This window comes from Gossypium raimondii, chromosome 9 (genome assembly GCF_025698545.1).
Source record: "Gossypium raimondii isolate GPD5lz chromosome 9, ASM2569854v1, whole genome shotgun sequence".
Classification (NCBI taxonomy): Eukaryota; Viridiplantae; Streptophyta; class Magnoliopsida; order Malvales; family Malvaceae; genus Gossypium; species Gossypium raimondii.
This window is the reverse complement of record NC_068573.1, coordinates 29,741,489-29,758,523: the sequence shown is the minus strand read 5'-3', so window position 1 is coordinate 29,758,523 and position 17,035 is coordinate 29,741,489. Positions and strand designations below refer to the sequence as shown.

At 33.5% G+C, this 17,035-nt stretch overlaps 1 protein-coding gene across 1 annotated transcript; it reads left to right on the top strand.

Moving 5' to 3' along the window:
- Positions 1-6,652: 6,652 nt before the first annotated feature.
- Positions 6,653-14,682, top strand: LOC105798915 (enhancer of mRNA-decapping protein 4). The gene is made up of 12 exons (XM_012629157.2): positions 6,653-7,823; positions 7,926-7,975; positions 8,056-8,212; positions 8,349-8,567; positions 9,064-9,192; positions 9,377-10,888; positions 11,045-11,404; positions 11,965-12,084; positions 12,816-12,986; positions 13,744-13,908; positions 13,991-14,116; positions 14,228-14,682. The coding sequence occupies exons 1-12, from the start codon at positions 7,032-7,034 to the stop codon at positions 14,531-14,533; spliced, it is 4,107 nt and encodes a 1,368-aa protein (XP_012484611.1). The 5' UTR covers positions 6,653-7,031; the 3' UTR covers positions 14,534-14,682.
- Positions 14,683-17,035: the final 2,353 nt, after the last annotated feature.

Sequence of the window (17,035 nt, the reverse complement as noted above, 5' to 3'; positions counted from 1 at the left end):
ATTCGCACACTTGCAAAAATTAAAGGTTTTATGTTGAAAAACTTAGGTGTACTTTCACCCTTGTCACAAGAAAACAAAAAAAAAATCTAAAACCAAAGACACAAGCCAAATAATTTCTTTATTATTTTTCTCTAAAAAGGAAAAAAATCCTAATAAATGGACAAAATTTACAAATACAATACTGAAACAACAATAAAATGAATTATTACATCATAAAAATTTTAGATACTAGAAAATCAAATTTATGTTATTTTTCTAAACTAACCTATAAATAGACTCTTTAGTGGCTTTTTACAAATATTCTTGATCTTCTTTATATTTCTTGAGTCTTTCGATATAACTTACAATACCAAAACAATAAAAAAATCCAAATAAAATAGAAAATTACTTGTTGGGACTCTTACATAATGTGATATTTGTCATCACTATTAGAAAAATAGAATGACTAAGTTTCCTCAGACGAAAAGCAAATTGCAAATCAAATGGAAGGAATAAAAGAAAATGGACAAAACTAGATGAACCAAAGTTGATAATCCTTTTACTACCAAAGAATGTGTATTACCTTTTTTTTTTTACCAATGTATAAATTGTAATATATAAAAGTTTTGCAATAAAAGATTTGTTCTTTAAAAAGTATTAACAATTAACAAATAACAAATAAATTTATTTATGTATAGCAAATTGCATGATGGGTTTTAGATGCCGAATCATGCATGAAATATTAACAAATACATTGATTTTCATATAGTGTATTCCATGTTGAGTTCCTTACAATTGATTAGGAATTACATAACCAACAAAGAAAATAAGATAACAAGATCGGGTGGAGAAAAAAAAACCTAACACGCCGAGAAAGAAACTACACATGTGCAATACCCACCCAACATCACTTATTAACTCTTGGAACACTTAACACTAAAAGTTAATTTGAGAAGCTTTTGACATATAATTATAAATTTTATTTCACCTTTACAACTAGAAAAAATAAAATGAAAATATTTGTTCATTTGAAAATAAAATGATCATATCCTTTAAACAAAGAGTAAATTCCCTACTAGGTCACAATATAAAGTCATTTTTGTTCCATCACCATATAAATTAGGATGAAAATATAGTAAATTGCCTACAAGGTCCTTATATAAAGTTATTTTCTTCCCGAACCCAACCCTGTTATTAAACCTCGAATCTCGCAACTCAAACCCTAAACCTCAAACACATATCCTTCCATATCTACCCTTGAATCTTGTTCTTGAACCTAAAAATTAAACCTTGAACATCAAACCCCAAACTCAAACCTAAAACTTGATCCCTTGCCCTTATTTTGAACTTCAAACCTCAACATTTGACCCTTAACATTATACCCTAGACCCTATGATGACTAAATTTGCATGCGCAAATGAACATGTCAATCAAACAATATAAAGAAACCAGTGGTCGAGAGTTTGATCCTCGCCTCGGGTATGGAGCAACTTTAAAACTCATGGCCAACATCTACCCTATAATGGGCCTATAGAATGTGAAGGGTTAGTTATTGGGCTCACTCCGGTAAATACCTTGAGAAATTAAAAAAAACTAAATTATAATTATTACTAAAATTAAACTAAGCAAATTATAAGGATTTTACAAGCTAAAGCCAATGAAATCTTTTTCAGATTCTTATTATTTATGAATTTGGAAGTCTAAATTCACTTAATTTTGTTAATCAATCATCCATTATTCAATTGTTTAATCTATGTCATTAATAACCTAAAATTCAATGACATTAGTTAGACCCTTTTGTATCTAAGTTAATCTCTCTTCCCCACTATGTAACACCCTATACCCGGCCCGGTCGTCGAGCCCAAGTAACAGGACACTACATCAAACATCAAACTCATACATATTCACACAGTCTCAAATACATGCAACCATCGTCACTTTCAAATATTTAGAGGAGTAATGAGTCTTAATCATCTTAGGCAACATTTAAAATGACTTAACATACCTTAGTCAACATTAGAAATAATTTAAAAAACATGCGTAGGGATTATTTGATACGTCATCACAAGTATCGATATTTTGGAAGATAAGTATCGATACTAGTAAGAAATCGATACCAAACTAGATTCTGTCAAATTTTAAACAAAATCATTTTATCGATACATGGGCAAAGTTATTGGTATTTTCACCTCGAGTATCGATACTCGTGATTGAGTATCGATACCAAATTAAGCTACTGACTTCACAAGTATACAATTCCACTCCAAGGTATCGATTTTTATGTCCTGAGTATCAATACCTCTACTCAGATTCGCAAAAACACAGCAAAATAGAGTATTAAACATGCTCAACATATCTTTATTCTAACATGCATTAACCACCACAGTGTGAAGCATCAAATTTACCCAAAACATCGTCCAACGCAACATCTTTACCTTGTCGATCCAAATCATGGTAATAACAATAAAAAATAGTAATAATTACCAAAAAAAATTCTAAAAGTTCACAATCATACTAAACCAACAAGAACATAATAATAACCAGCCAAAGTTTTAACCACATTGCCTTTATTTCCACAGTTCAACGAATAATAATAATATTACCTACTTAAAATCTAAAGCCTAACTTGGATCACTTCCTTGGAATTGCACCACACACCACCAACGCGAAATATCTGCAATGGTTAGAAAGAGTGAGTGAGCTTAAACAAGCTCAGTGAATGTCGGAATAACCACAAAGCATACATAACATCAAAAGTTAAAACAAGAGTACGCTACAACATATTCACAACCATATTCTAACCAAGTCAAAATAACATATTGACGCTTCATTAAATCATAAAACTAGCATATACTCTCACATGCAATTACACTCAACTCGTATATATATGATCCATTTAACAATAATTCATTAAGACAAAACAACGTATTCATGCTTTAATGACCCTTAAGTCTAGCTTATATATTCACATGCATTTACACACAGCATTTTCATGTATTAATCAATTAATGATAATTTGGCAACTTGGATACATGAAACATAAAAGTGGGATCTATACCACATATTGGATACACATATCTCTATCACACTAATTACTTAAAGAGTCTAACATATCCTATAAGTGTAGCATTAAGCTAAACACTCTTCAACACACCAACATATCTCAGTGAATGGAGCTTGGCTCAACATTCCCTTATCCCTTCAATCTGTCTCGGAGCCTCAATGCCCAAATCACAAAACACAAGGGTGAGTACTCACAATCCTATGGCATGCCAACTATATCCAACTGTTTCATGAGATCACAAGGCCAAAGTATCCACAAATACACACATTTAATTAATGTTCTTATGCACTTAATATCTGTTCATAAACATCAATTCACATCATAATTTGTACACATAGCACACTTATTAGATTCATATTTAATTACACTGTAAGTGTCACAACTTTTCTCATTGAGCAATCACATAGCTATTTACATATGAATGCATTAAAAATTAGATTATCATATACCACATACCAATATTCACTTACTTTACCTGTCACATCATCATCACATTTCACAATTCAATACATATGTACTTATCGTTTTCTACACACTTTCATTGCATATTTATATTGCTAACACAACATCATCACTATCATTTGGCAAGTTTAATATGCCCACAACTAACACATTCACAAGAGCTATCACAATATATATCACATGTCACATTATCACAACTTAATACTCAATCCACTTCACAATATCACATACTTTACATTAAACAAGGGGTATAAGAAAGCTTACACTCGAAACTTAGGATAGGGGTTTAGGCTATTCCTAAGCTTTCGATTAACACTAAATCATGTCTACAAGCAGTGATTCCAAACACTCACTATTCGTCCTTTTGCCTAGATGCCAAAAGCCTAAACTAGCTTTTTCTTTCCTTTTGCCTTACTAGTTGAAGGCTCCAACGGTTCCAAATCTTCGCCAAAATTGGCCACACAACAAACATAATTAAATTACAGCTATATACACACCCAAACAATCAAAAACACAAGTTTAAGGTTTCTTCCTCTTGGAATTGAAATTTTCGACTTGCAAATTCAAAACTCAAATATCTTAAATCCTACTAGTTCTCAATGCTTACAATTGATTCCAATATCTAATTATTTATCTAAGAATGATTCTCAACCTTCAAACCACTCTAAACTACTCTAAACTACTCATTCAAAATCCCAAATTCCACCATTAACAACTCAAATTTTGACATCTATTCAAAACTTTTGATTCAATGAATAAAAACTCAATTTAAAAGGCTAAATATCATTAGCAACTAATAGAAAAACGAAACATTACCTTCCTTGAAAGAAAAACAAGCGTTTGGTTGACAATCCAAAAAACCCACAAGTTGAAAAATGCTAAAATCAGTGGTTTTTTTTATGCTTTTCTTGGAATTTTAGGAAGGTTTAATGCTTGGAAGATGATGAAAATCAAAAGAATTGAAGTTTGGAAATTCAAATTGGGTGAAAAGGGATGACAATAAAAGATGGGGGAATAGTTTTAGTGAGTTTAGTGTAAGTGGGGGAAAAGAAAATAGGGCAATTTTTAAACTTTGGTATATTTACCTTTGTGATACTCCTAATTTTAGCCCCTTTCCAAAATAGTCCATATTTTAAAATTAAAGTTCTTTTCTATATCCTTTTCAAAAATTGATTTAACTTTCAAAAAGCCATAGATGAAGATGTTTTTGGGTTACCACATTCCAAATTTCCAAACTCATTTCGTACCATAATTCCAAAATTACCCTCAAAATTTCTAGACCTAATTTTGGGATGTGACACACTCTTTATACTCTTATACTACGCAGGTAATCTGGTTAAGTCATTAAGAATAATTCCATCATATTGATTAGGGCATCATGTGTATTTTTATCCTAATCGCAAATTAACTCGTTCATCGACACTAATCTATTCCTTTTAGAACTTAACCTTAATCCTAAGATAAATTAAGGTAATCAAATTAATACGACTTGATGATCAAACATGCAAATTAAATAAGTACAAAATTGAATAAATAATTAACATAAATAAAAATAATTGAAGAGATAAATAATCAATCAACTAAGATGTAATCCATCATCATCCGAGGAAAATATAATTTAGTTCATTTGAAGTTGAGAAAACATCGCAAAGAGATACTCATAACAATCTTGCATTAATAAAATGTAAAAGAAAGAATCTAGAGAGAAAATATATAAAGAATTTGTACTAAACTCTCCGGATCCCCTTTTTTCATGCCTTTGCAAGCTTAAAGTTTCCTTTATGTGAAAAAGTTTTCTTTTTGCCTCCAAGTAAGTTCTTACTCTTATTTTTCTTCAAAGTTTTTAATCACAAAACCCTTAAATTCTTTTTTTATTATGGTGCTCCATTGAATAAATAATTGTAGTGGAATGGGTTATTTACTACCAAATTTTCTAAATTACAGAAAAGCTCCAACACTAATTTGATTGGTGGAATAGAAGACATCTTTTCACCATCTTTTAGTTTATATTCTATCTCTTTCATTCTTCATTTCGAGCCTACAATGGAAAAGAAAAAGGAAAATAATAATTAATTTCGACCTAACCCTAAAAATAATGAAAAATAAATAAAAATGTAAATAAAATATAATTAACCAAAAATATATAAAAACTAACCTAAAAGCTAGAAAGTACTCTTAATATATTATGAAAATTATACTAAATAACTCGCCGAGAGTTATCATCTTAAACTACAACCTCGAAATCATTAACCTTAGTTAAGGCATATGTAGAGGTTAGACTATAGGACTCAAATAATGGAAATGAACCCAATACTTTAAGCCTCAACCCGAAACCTTAAAACTATTAATCCTTAAGTCTTGACCCTTGAACATCGACTTAAGTCTCAAACTTAATTTTAAACTTCAACACCTGAACTTTGAATGCAACCGATGAACCTCAAACACCTATCTTCAAACCTCTAACTTTGAACCTAAAACTTAAATCCTAAATAAAAATCTTAAACATAAAATCCTAAACTCAAACCTAAAATCTCAACTAATAATCCTATTTCCATCCCAAACCTCAACTTTTGACCCTAGCATTATATCTTTAGACAATGTTAAGGAAGGAGGTAAGGTAGGATCCATTTTTGTCCCTTTGTATTGTCTTCTAACTTTTTTAATATTTAAGTATTTTTATATTTAAAATAATAATAAAAATATTTTTGACCCAAAATTTATAATTTAATTATTTTATTACAATCAAAATAATAATAATAATAATAAAACTCTTCCCTTTAAACCTTAAATCTCAACTCAAAATTAATGTTATATAAATCGAATCAGATCGATTAGATGGATAAAGAATCAATTCAAATATTAGTTTTGAGAATGATTTTGAACCAGTTGATTTGGGAATCTGTATGAACTGATTAAATCGAATAAAAAAATTGATTGAGCTGAATTTTTTAATTTTTAATTGAATCGATTGAATTGATCAAATCGAGTGGATTGAATTGATTAAACCGAAGAAAAAAAAATTGCCCAAAATCCTAAACTATTGAGTGTTTCCTTTGAGCTTTAAATCATTGAGTTTTAACTAGCAACGTAACTTGAAAATTTAGTATTGAAATAACCTGATTATATGATATTTAACATTTTGGGTGTAGTATCGAAATTGCTTGATACCACTTTGGGTGTAGTAGCGTTCATCCCTGGTTTTGTACAGTCCTGAAATGGTCTACTAATAAAATTACTTAACTAATAAAACTGAAAGCCTCGCCTCCCCTGTTGGTGTTTTTCATTTTTATATAGTTTATTGGCGTCTTCGAGTCATCATCCAGTCTGGGCCACCCAAAGGAGAAGAAAGTGGGGAGCAAGAGATTCAAGATTCGATATAATCTAAAAACTTGGATTCTGATCTGAATCGAAGCAAGCGGATCCATGAAACCCTCTTGTTCCTTGTGTTTCACATAAAGTAAGATCTCAACAAGCCTTTGATTTCATCGTTTTCTTTTTATTTTCTCTTTTTTGGATTTGGGATTGGATGGCTTCAAATCCCAATCCTCAACCGCAAAGTGGCGGTGGTGGCAGCGGTGGGTTTGATTTGAACAAGCTGTTTAAACCCAGTTCTAGCCCTATGTTGCAGCATCAGCATCTTCAGAACGTGAACGTGACAGCAACTTCTCCAAGTCCAACTCCAAGTCCTAACACTTCAAACCTTACTACATCCCCATCTTTCCCAGCCCAATCCTCAACGCCGCCTCCACCGCCCTATTTGACGCCTTCTTCCTCTTACCCTCCGCCTACTGGGCCTTACCCTTTCCACCACTACCTTCCTTACCCTCCTCCTCCTCAACCCCAACACCCTTTGCATCCTCATCCTAATCCTACTGGACCCATTCCTTATCATCCCCAACCCCAACTCCCCACCCCTCCTACTTCCGGAAACGACATTTTGATGGCCTTCTTTGGCACTCAAGCTCAGTCACTAGCTCCTGCTCCTGTCCCTTCTGCCCCGCCTCTTAATATGACTGTCACCCCATCTGCTCCTTCGCCCTCTCCCTCACCTGCCCGACTGTTGAGCAGCAAGGTCCCGAAGGGCAGGCATCTCTCTGGGACCAATCTCCTTTACGATATTCATGTCAGGCTACCCAGTGAAGTACAACCCCAACTTGAGGTCACTCCCATTACCAAGTACGCATCTGATCCTGGCCTTGTTCTTGGTCGTCAGATTGCTGTTAATAGGAATTACATTTGCTATGGTCTCAAGCTTGGGAATATACGTATCCTCAACATCAACACTGCCCTCCGGTCCTTGCTTCGTGGCCACACTCAGGTATATATCTCTTTATACCCACTTTTCTATTATCAAGTTCCTATTGTGAAACATCTTATTACCAGCTCAACCTTTTCATTCATTTTGTTTCTCCAAATATAGAGAGTAACAGATATGGCTTTTTTTGCTGAGGATGTCCACCTTTTGGCCAGGTACTCTTTTCTACTTATTTCATGGGATAAATTGACTTCATTTGTGTCATCAAAAAGTGCTCATCTTTCATTTTCTGCAGTGCAAGTGTTGATGGCCGGGTTTTTGTATGGAGGATCAATGAGGGACCTGATGATGAAGATAAGCCGCAAATTTTTGGCAAAGTTGTTATTGCCCTTCAGATCGTAGGGCAAGAATCATCAAAACATCCACGAGTCTGCTGGCATCCTCACAAACAAGTAATAAATCGGTTTGTATTTGATGTTATCAGATAGTAACTATTATGCCAAGTCTTTGTATATCTTCTATAGTCTTGCTTTTCCTGTCCATATTTTTTTTCCGTGTTGTAAATGTTCAACAAATATTATCTAACAGGAGATTTTGATGGTTGCTATCGGAAATCGTATCCTGAAAATTGATACAATCAAAGTTGGAAAACTTGATGGATTTTCAGCAGAGGAACCTCTTAATTTCTCTGTTGATAAGCTTATTGATGGGGTTCAGTTTGTTGGCAAACATGATGGTGAGATTACTGAGTTGTCAATGTGCCAATGGTTGACTACCCGTTTAGCTTCAGCTTCAGTAGATGGCACGGTTTGTACTTACTCTTCTCCTTATTTACTGATTTATTCTCTCTATTTTAGTTCTTAATACAGTTGCTCCTGGAAAAAAATAAAGAAGGAAAAATTGAAAGTTGAATGATTGTCATATCTCTAACACAGACAACCTCTTTGAAGTTCAATGGTTTTACTACCATGACAGAACTTGACATGTAAACCTGATAATGTTTTATTTCCATCTAACATGATGGTTGTAGTGATGCATGTTGAGCCATTTTAATGCATGTAAAAGGTTTTTGGCTGTCCAAAGCGATTTTCTCATTATGACCATAAACTACTATTAATGCGGCAATACTGCAAATCAAGTACCTGACAGCTATTGACATTTTAAGGCCCAGAAAATTGAAGTTTTTGGTCCGACTTGTGCCAGTTGTTCCATTAAGCAGTATGCTTAGATTCACAGCAGGCCATATGTATTCATTCTTCAATTTGGTAATGATATTTATGGAAACTGTAAATTTCTGTGACAGGTGAAAATTTGGGAAGATCGTAAGCCCATACCACTTGCAGTGTTGAGGCCACATGATGGACATCCTGTTTACTCGGCAACATTCTTGACTGCCCCACATCGCCCTGATCATATTGTTCTTATCACAGGAGTAGGCCTCTGTTTCTTTTCCTTTTTAGATTGTCTTTACCTTTTTTATAAAACATTTTCTATGACCATATGAAGCTTTTGTGATTTAGACAGAAAATTACTTCTGCTGTTGTGTTGGTAATGTGGCATAAATTCTCTTCTCATTATGCCAAGTGTCTAATTTTCTATTGTCTTTTTACCTATAGGGCCCACTAAACCGTGAAGTGAAGATATGGGCCTCTTCAGGTGAAGAGGGCTGGTTGTTGCCCAGTGATGGTGAATCATGGCAGTGTATGCAGACATTGGAATTGAGGTGTTCTGCTGAGTCTGAGGTTGACAATGCATTCTTTAATCAAGTTTTGGCACTGCCCCATGCAGGCCTGTTTCTGCTTGCAAATGCCAAGAAGAATGCTATATATGCTGTACACATAGAATATGGGCATAATCCTGCAGCTACCTGCATGGATTACATAGCTGAATTCACTGTCACAATGCCTATATTGAGTCTCACGGGAACAAGTGATAGTTTGCCAGGTGGAGAATATACTGTCCAAGTCTACTGTGTTCAAACACAGGCTATTCAGCAATATGCTTTGGACTTGTCTCAGTGCCTACCACCACCCCTGGAAAACACAGACTTGGATAAAACTGATTCTAATGTTGCTCATGTTTCTGATGCCATGAACTCTGATGGTTCTGCTTCTCAGGAATTATCTCATGGATATAAACCAACTGAGAAGACTATAAACTACAGTAGCTCTGAAAGCGCTGCCATGGCGAGCTGTTCACAAAACGTAGCTTCTTCAGAGGTTACATTCATATCTGAGAGTGCTGTGTCTGGCATGGAAATTAAGCCAAGTGCTTTGCTGTCTGGTAGTAGTGCTGAAAATGTGCACATTGCAACACCTCCACTTCCATTAAGTCCAAGGTTATCACGGAAGTCTTCTGGTTTTGGAAATCCATCAAGTGTTGATCATGTTAACCGCTCAGCACCTGATCATTCTGTTGATCACAAAGTAGACACGGTTAAAGAGAATAATGTTGTAGTGCCCTACGCAGGTGAGAACTTGCAGAAAGGTGAAGATATTGCAGTGTTCAAACATCCAACCCATCTGGTAACACCATCAGAGATATTGTCTACCGTGTCTTCATCGACAGAAAATGCACAAATCAGTCAGGTTATTAATGAGGGTGAGGCAACAATCAAAGATGTGGTCAAGAATGATGCTGAAAGCATAGAGGTAGAAGTTGATGTTCTTGGTGAGACTAAATATTCACAAGGCTCTCATACTACAGTTGGAGATAACAAAGAAAAGGCCTTCTACTCACAGGCATCAGATCTTGGCATTCAGATGGCTAGAGATTTTTGTGTAGAAAGTTATGGCATTGAGGGAGCTCAACAAGCTAGTCACTTGGGTGTTTTGGTTCAAGCAGATAGACTAACTAATGCTGGTGATGGGGGTGACCAGAATGTGATTAAAAATGCCCCTCCAAAGGTTGGTGAAACAGACACTGCCATCACTGGTTCCCCATCTCCAGCTTCTGCTAAAGGGAAAAAGCAGAAGAAGAAAAATTCTCAAGTATCTGTCCCATCTTCCCCTTCAGCTAGCCCATATAATTCCACGGATTCATCTAATGAACCAGGTTGCAGTTCTGGGGCTCTGTCAGCTGATGCTAATTTCCCCCAATTGCTGGCCATGCGGGATATGCTTGAGCAGGTAGTTTTTTAAAAAATACAATAAACAACTTTTTGAAGAAAGAATCGTTTCTCTTAGAATAAAATTGAAGAATCTCCTCTTTAAACACGCTTATTTGTGTGTGTTAATGTTTGTGGTATAGTCTTCTTACTATAATGTTTTTGTTGCACCAAGCAGTCCCTTAGCGTGCAGAAGGAAATGCAGAAGCAGATGAATGCAATTGTCTCTGCTCCTGTTAACAAAGAAGGGAAAAGACTGGAAGCATCCTTGGGCAGGAGCATTGAGAAAGCTGTAAAGGCAAACACAGATGCTTTGTGGGCCCGTATCCAAGATGAAAATGCAAAACAAGAGAAGTTAGAGAGAGACCGCATGCAGCAGATAACAAATTTGATCACCAACTGTTTAAATAAGGACTTGCCAGCCATGTTTGAGAAATCCTTAAAGAAGGAAATAGCTGCAGTTGGCCCTGTTGTGGCTCGTGCTATTAGTCCCACTCTGGAGAAAAGTATATCTTCTGCTATTACAGAGTCATTCCAGGTAAAAACAAAAATCCAAATTCTGTTGACATATCAGATTGTTTTGTGTCCCATAAGACTGCGGTGGTCATTTATTTGGACAGAGCACCATTATAAACGATGACATGATAGGAAATGCAGCAATTATATCCTATGGGAAATGCTAACAGGTGCCTCTTGGCTTGGTTCAATGTGATATTTATAGTAAGAATTTTATATTTAATATATTGTTTTCTGTTGAATTTTATGATACTGATGCGTTAAAGAAAAATATACCTAAACACTCTTTTGTTTGGGGAAACACATGCTAAATAACACTTTAACTGATCTTAAATAGAGCTGATCTTATTATTGAAAATATGCTGTAAAGTTCGTTCTTGTCCTATCTTCTACCTTGTTTCTGGGTAAATTTTGGTGAAGCCTCAAATGTTTCTAAACAATCTGTTGCTGTTCATCTTTCAGCTTCATTCATAAGTAGTGAATTTTGTCCTCTAAATGCAGTAAAATGTGGTATTCAATTGCCTTAAGCCACTAAAATTGTGTTTGTTATATTAATGGGGTTTTTAATTGGGTATTTTGCAGAAAGGCATTGGGGAGAGGGCAGTGAATCATTTGGAGAAGTCAGTCAGTTCAAAACTTGAAGCAACAGTGGCCAGGCAAATCCAAGCACAATTTCAAACTACTGGAAAGCAAGCACTTCAGGTGATTTCTTGTTCAACTATTTTCTTTCTTATGTAGTTGGTTGTTTTTCATTATTGAGCTGATTTGAACCTTGCCATGCTTTTCTTTTTCCCTCTTTTACAACTTGATAATGAAGGATAATTTATTTCTAGATGATAAAGGTTTATTTATAAGAATTTAGATAGCTAGGATTGGTGACTGTATTCTTGTTTGGCAAATAAGCATTCAAATTACTTATGGACAGTTCTAAAAGTAATTCATAACCTTTCATAGAGATGTCTACCTTTATTGTAAAATGCAATTACATGTACTGTCCAATATCACCAAATTCAATAGATCAATTTTACCTTACTAATTGTATGAGCTTCCCTTATGGACTGGTAGCAACTCTAAATTCCATTCTGCATAAAATTCCTGTTCCTTTTTTCCCTCTAGTTTATGTTGATATAGGTGGTTGAACTTAGACTACTCTGAATTTAAAGTTGAATAGTTGATAAGAGAGGTGGGTGGGGTGGGGGAATAGACACCTGCCTAGTGTCTCCTAAGGAAAACTTTTTGGCTTTAGAATCCATCAGATGAATGTCCAAAAACTGTGCTGAGTTTTCTAGTTATTTCTTTTGTTTTTAGTCTCTAATGGTCATCCTCCCTAGTGACATTCTGCTAACTTTTTTTATTGGAATGAATGTTCATATATCTTAAAATTTAAAGTTGGATAATGTTGCTTAGTAGAGAAATTCTGGATTTGTCCACAGGATGCACTGAGATCTAGCTTGGAAACTTCTGTTATTCCAGCATTTGAGATGTCATGCAAATCAATGTTTGAGCAAATTGATGTCACATTTCATAAAGGGCTAATAGAACACACAGCAACTGCTCAGCAGCAATTTGAAAATTCACATTCTTCCCTTGCTGCTGCTCTACAGGTATGGTAGATTGTTGACACTTCGGTGGTTTCTCTCATTGTGACTTAATTCCCACTTTAATGTATTAAAAATGTCAAAGGTTACCTTTCTTGTAGCATAACTATGATAAAATATAATTAAATATCCTTCTCATTTTATATACTAATTTTACTGGGCTTGGTTACAGTTGCCAACTTAATATCTTTTCTTGGACAAGTTGCATGAGAGTATTTTAGCCCTTTTTCTTTATAGCTAAGATTGAATGATTTTGCATAATGAGTTGCATACAGCAATAGAGGTTGCCTTTAACCGAACATATTCCGGGAAAATCTTATTGCCAGCTTAACCATGTGTGCTACCAAGATAAATTCTGAATGGGAGATTCTAGGAATATAGTATCATAACATGGTTCTTTTACACTGACATGCATAGAATTGAACCATAGAAGGATGGCCTTTAATATTTATGGAGAGTATTAGGCTTTAGGGTACTAGACTTCTTTGTTCCCAAGAACTTTACATCATTAATGGATGATTGTTTCGGGAATATAATGTCGTTACCAGCCAGCTTTAATGATGTCCAATATGATGAAACGTACAAAGGCAACCTTTCCTGTTTATGCAAAGTTTTTGCCTGTATTACTGACTTTGCTGGTACAGCTAACTCTTGTAAGATGACCTGCTTTATATTTGCAGGAAACTATTAAATCTGCAACTTCAATCACACAAACCTTCTGGTACAGCTAACTCTTTTAAGATGACCTGCTTTATATTTGCAGGAAGCTATTAAATCTGCAACTTCAATCACACAAACCTTAAGTGGTGAACTGGCCAACGCGCAACGAAATCTTCTAGCTATAGCAGCTGCAGGTGGCAACTCCAATGCAGGAAATCCCTTGGTTTCACAATTGAGTAATGGACCACTGACTCATCTGCATGAGATGGTATGCTCCCCTCTCTCTGTTTCTCATGAATCTGACAGTCACTATTCATCTGCCTCACACCGATGTTATACGTGTACCGCAGCCTGAGGCACACTTAGATCCAACTAAAGAGTTAGCAAGATTGATAGCTGAAAAGAAATATGAAGAAGCATTCACCTCAGCCCTGCATAGAAGTGATGTCTCTATAGTTTCCTGGTTGTGTTCTCAGGTAAGTTCCAATAACTAGTTGTACTCTTTGACATTATTTTCCAACAACCCTTGTTGTGCATGACAAGAAAACTCTTTGAGACCTGACATTGGTCTGATCTGAATTAACCAGGTTAATCTGCAAGGGATATTGTCAATGAAACCATGTCCACTGAGCCAAGGAGTATTGCTGGCACTTTTTCAGCAACTGGCTTGTGATATCAACAAGGAAACAAGTAGAAAGCTTGTATGGATGACTGATGTAGCTGTTGCCATAATCCCCTCGGATCCGACAATAGCCATGCATGTGGTACTAATCTTTAGGCAGGTGTCTCAGATTGTGGATCATTTACAAAGCATGTCCACGACATCTGCCTCAGAAACCGCCAGCATCCGGGTTCTTAAGTTTGTCATAAACAGTGTGTTGAACTGTAAATGATTTTTGTGCTAATTTTTGCAAGAAGATTTTCCCTTTTTTTTCCCCTTTACATATAGAAATTTAGGAACATACGGTGAAAAAGGTGGATATTTCGTAAATTCAGTTGTATGTTTCAATGTGTGAAATAGTTGAGTTTATTTGTTTATCAATTTTCAGATTCTGGCCTTTTCATGTTGAAGTTTTTTCGAGCTTGATATTTTCTCAGGTTTGATTCTTTTCGTGTTTAGGATTCAGGTTCCTTCTTTTTTCGGATTTGGATTTTTTTGGATTCTATTAAGTCTATGCCAAGGTTTTAAAAGTAATGGCCGAACGGTTTCTAATTTGATTGATTTCTCCGATTTAATTGAATAAATTATTAAAAATAAAATATATATATTTTTAAAAAGTAGAGAAAATCAGTTCAATGGGTGTAATTATTGGTTTAATTGATTTTTTTTAGCTTGGTTTAATTGATTTGACAGATTTGACAAATTAGTTCAATCAGTTTGTAGGTTAGTTGATCCAATCTTTTATTTTAAATTGATACCTTAATAGGTTCTTGAGTCATTCAACTAGTTGATCCAATTTGGTTATGAAATGTGGCCTATGCACATGCACTGATGTAATAACAGTTGATCCAATTAGTGCATAGATTTTATGCACCATTAGTTAGTTAATAATAAATGATATATCATTAATGTTGTAAAACAAAAAAAAAAATTGAAGACTTTAAAAATCAATATAAATAACTTTATTTTGAAAATAAATATTAAATCAAACCTATAACCCGAAAGAGAAATAAAATAATTATAATTAATATTAAATTATGTTTAAATAAAGCTAAATGTATTTATTTTCAAGTTCTTCAATTTTTTTTTAATTTTACTCTAATGATTGATGTGTCTAGGGTGAGCGTTCGATCGAATCGAGTGAAAAAAATTTGAGTTAATCGAGTTGACAAGTCCTATTTATCATCATTTTTTCGAATCAAGTCGAGTGAAATGAAATTATTCGAGTTAAATTAAAAAATTAAGCATGTCAAATTAAAATCTTGTTATAATATAACTAATTTGATATTAGAGCACATAAATTTGAAACCATATATATTTGAAAACTTTTCAAAGCAAAATAAGAAAAAAAGATACTTTAATATGTTTAACTTGAATCATTAAATTACCTATTTAGGTCCCAAAATTATTGTTTTAGAAATTTTAAAAATTTTAACTTTCTTTATATGTTGTTTAAAAATTTAAATTTTTTATTTTTAAATATAAATTTTAGAATTTTATAAATATTTTGAAAATTTGAAAATTATTTTATCTTTTTTTTTTGTAATTTTTGTTAAGAGAGACTAATTTGCTCATTTTCAAAATTGATAGGGATCAAAGGGGTATTAACACTAATCTATTACTCAAATTGTAAAATTCAACCTGACTCGAACTCAAGTTGACTCGAAAAAATCGAATAACTTGATCAATTCGATCAACTCGAAATTCGATTTTTTTCAATTTTTTAGAATCGAATCGAATTTTGCTTACCCCTTAATGTGTCTGTATGAGACATATGCACTGATAATGCATTACATAATAATAATAATAATAATAATAATAATAATAATAATAATAATAATAATAACGCTTTATTACCTAATTGATTTCCAAATTATACCCAATTTTCATAATGGTATTTGAGGTATTTAAAAAAAGAGTGGTCAATAAAAAAAGTGAAATTAGAGTATAGTTTAAATATTAATTTAAAAATTAAGATATGGCTAAGGGTGATTTGGGCAATGCGAACCTGAATTGATAAAAACAAACTTTGATCCTAAAATAGGATTTTAATAGACAATATTTTAAGTTGTGTGCACTCAATTTTCATTTGTCTATCAAATATAAACTTAAGCAACCACACCAATTCCTGGCTGCTCACCAATCTTTGTCTAATTGTTCGTTCATTTTTGGCCATATCACAGGTCAAGGTGTCTTCATTCTCTGTTTTTATTTTATTTTATTTTTATACTAACCTTTTCTTTTTATATTTAATTTGAAATATTTTAAGCCAAACATTTAATAATTAAAATATGATTAAAAGGAATTATTAAAATTTTAGATAAATATCTTATCCTCAAAACAGTTATGACGCAAAATAATATGAATCCATCGACAAATAATTTTATATTTTCAGGTATAATGTAATTAGCGACGAAGTTAGAAATTATCTTTAAGAGGTTGAAATTTTTAAGAGTTAATATGTAATTTTATCATTTTATTAGCTTATATCTTTATAATTTTGAGGATAAAGTACAATTTATCCATTTACTCATTTATAAGCTTATAAAATATAAATAAGTTAATGTAATATTTTTCCAGGTGCCACCCCTGAATGTAATTATCTAACATACGAAAATAATTAAAACACCGCATAACAAAAATAAATACAACATAAATCCACAAACTCATCAAAATAGTCTGTGAGGTCTTAGCACCATCAATAATGGCTGAGGTCCTAAAATCTTAATACTCT

Coding starts and splice junctions, on each gene's coding strand:
- LOC105798915 (XM_012629157.2), top strand. CDS start 7,032: ATGGCTTCAAATCCCAATCCTCAACCGCAAAGTGGCGGTGGTGGCAGC. Junction 7,976..8,055: donor GATGTCCACCTTTTGGCCAG/GTACTCTTTTCT, acceptor CATTTTCTGCAG/TGCAAGTGTTGATGGCCGGG. Junction 12,085..12,815: donor CTGGAAAGCAAGCACTTCAG/GTGATTTCTTGT, acceptor ATTTGTCCACAG/GATGCACTGAGATCTAGCTT.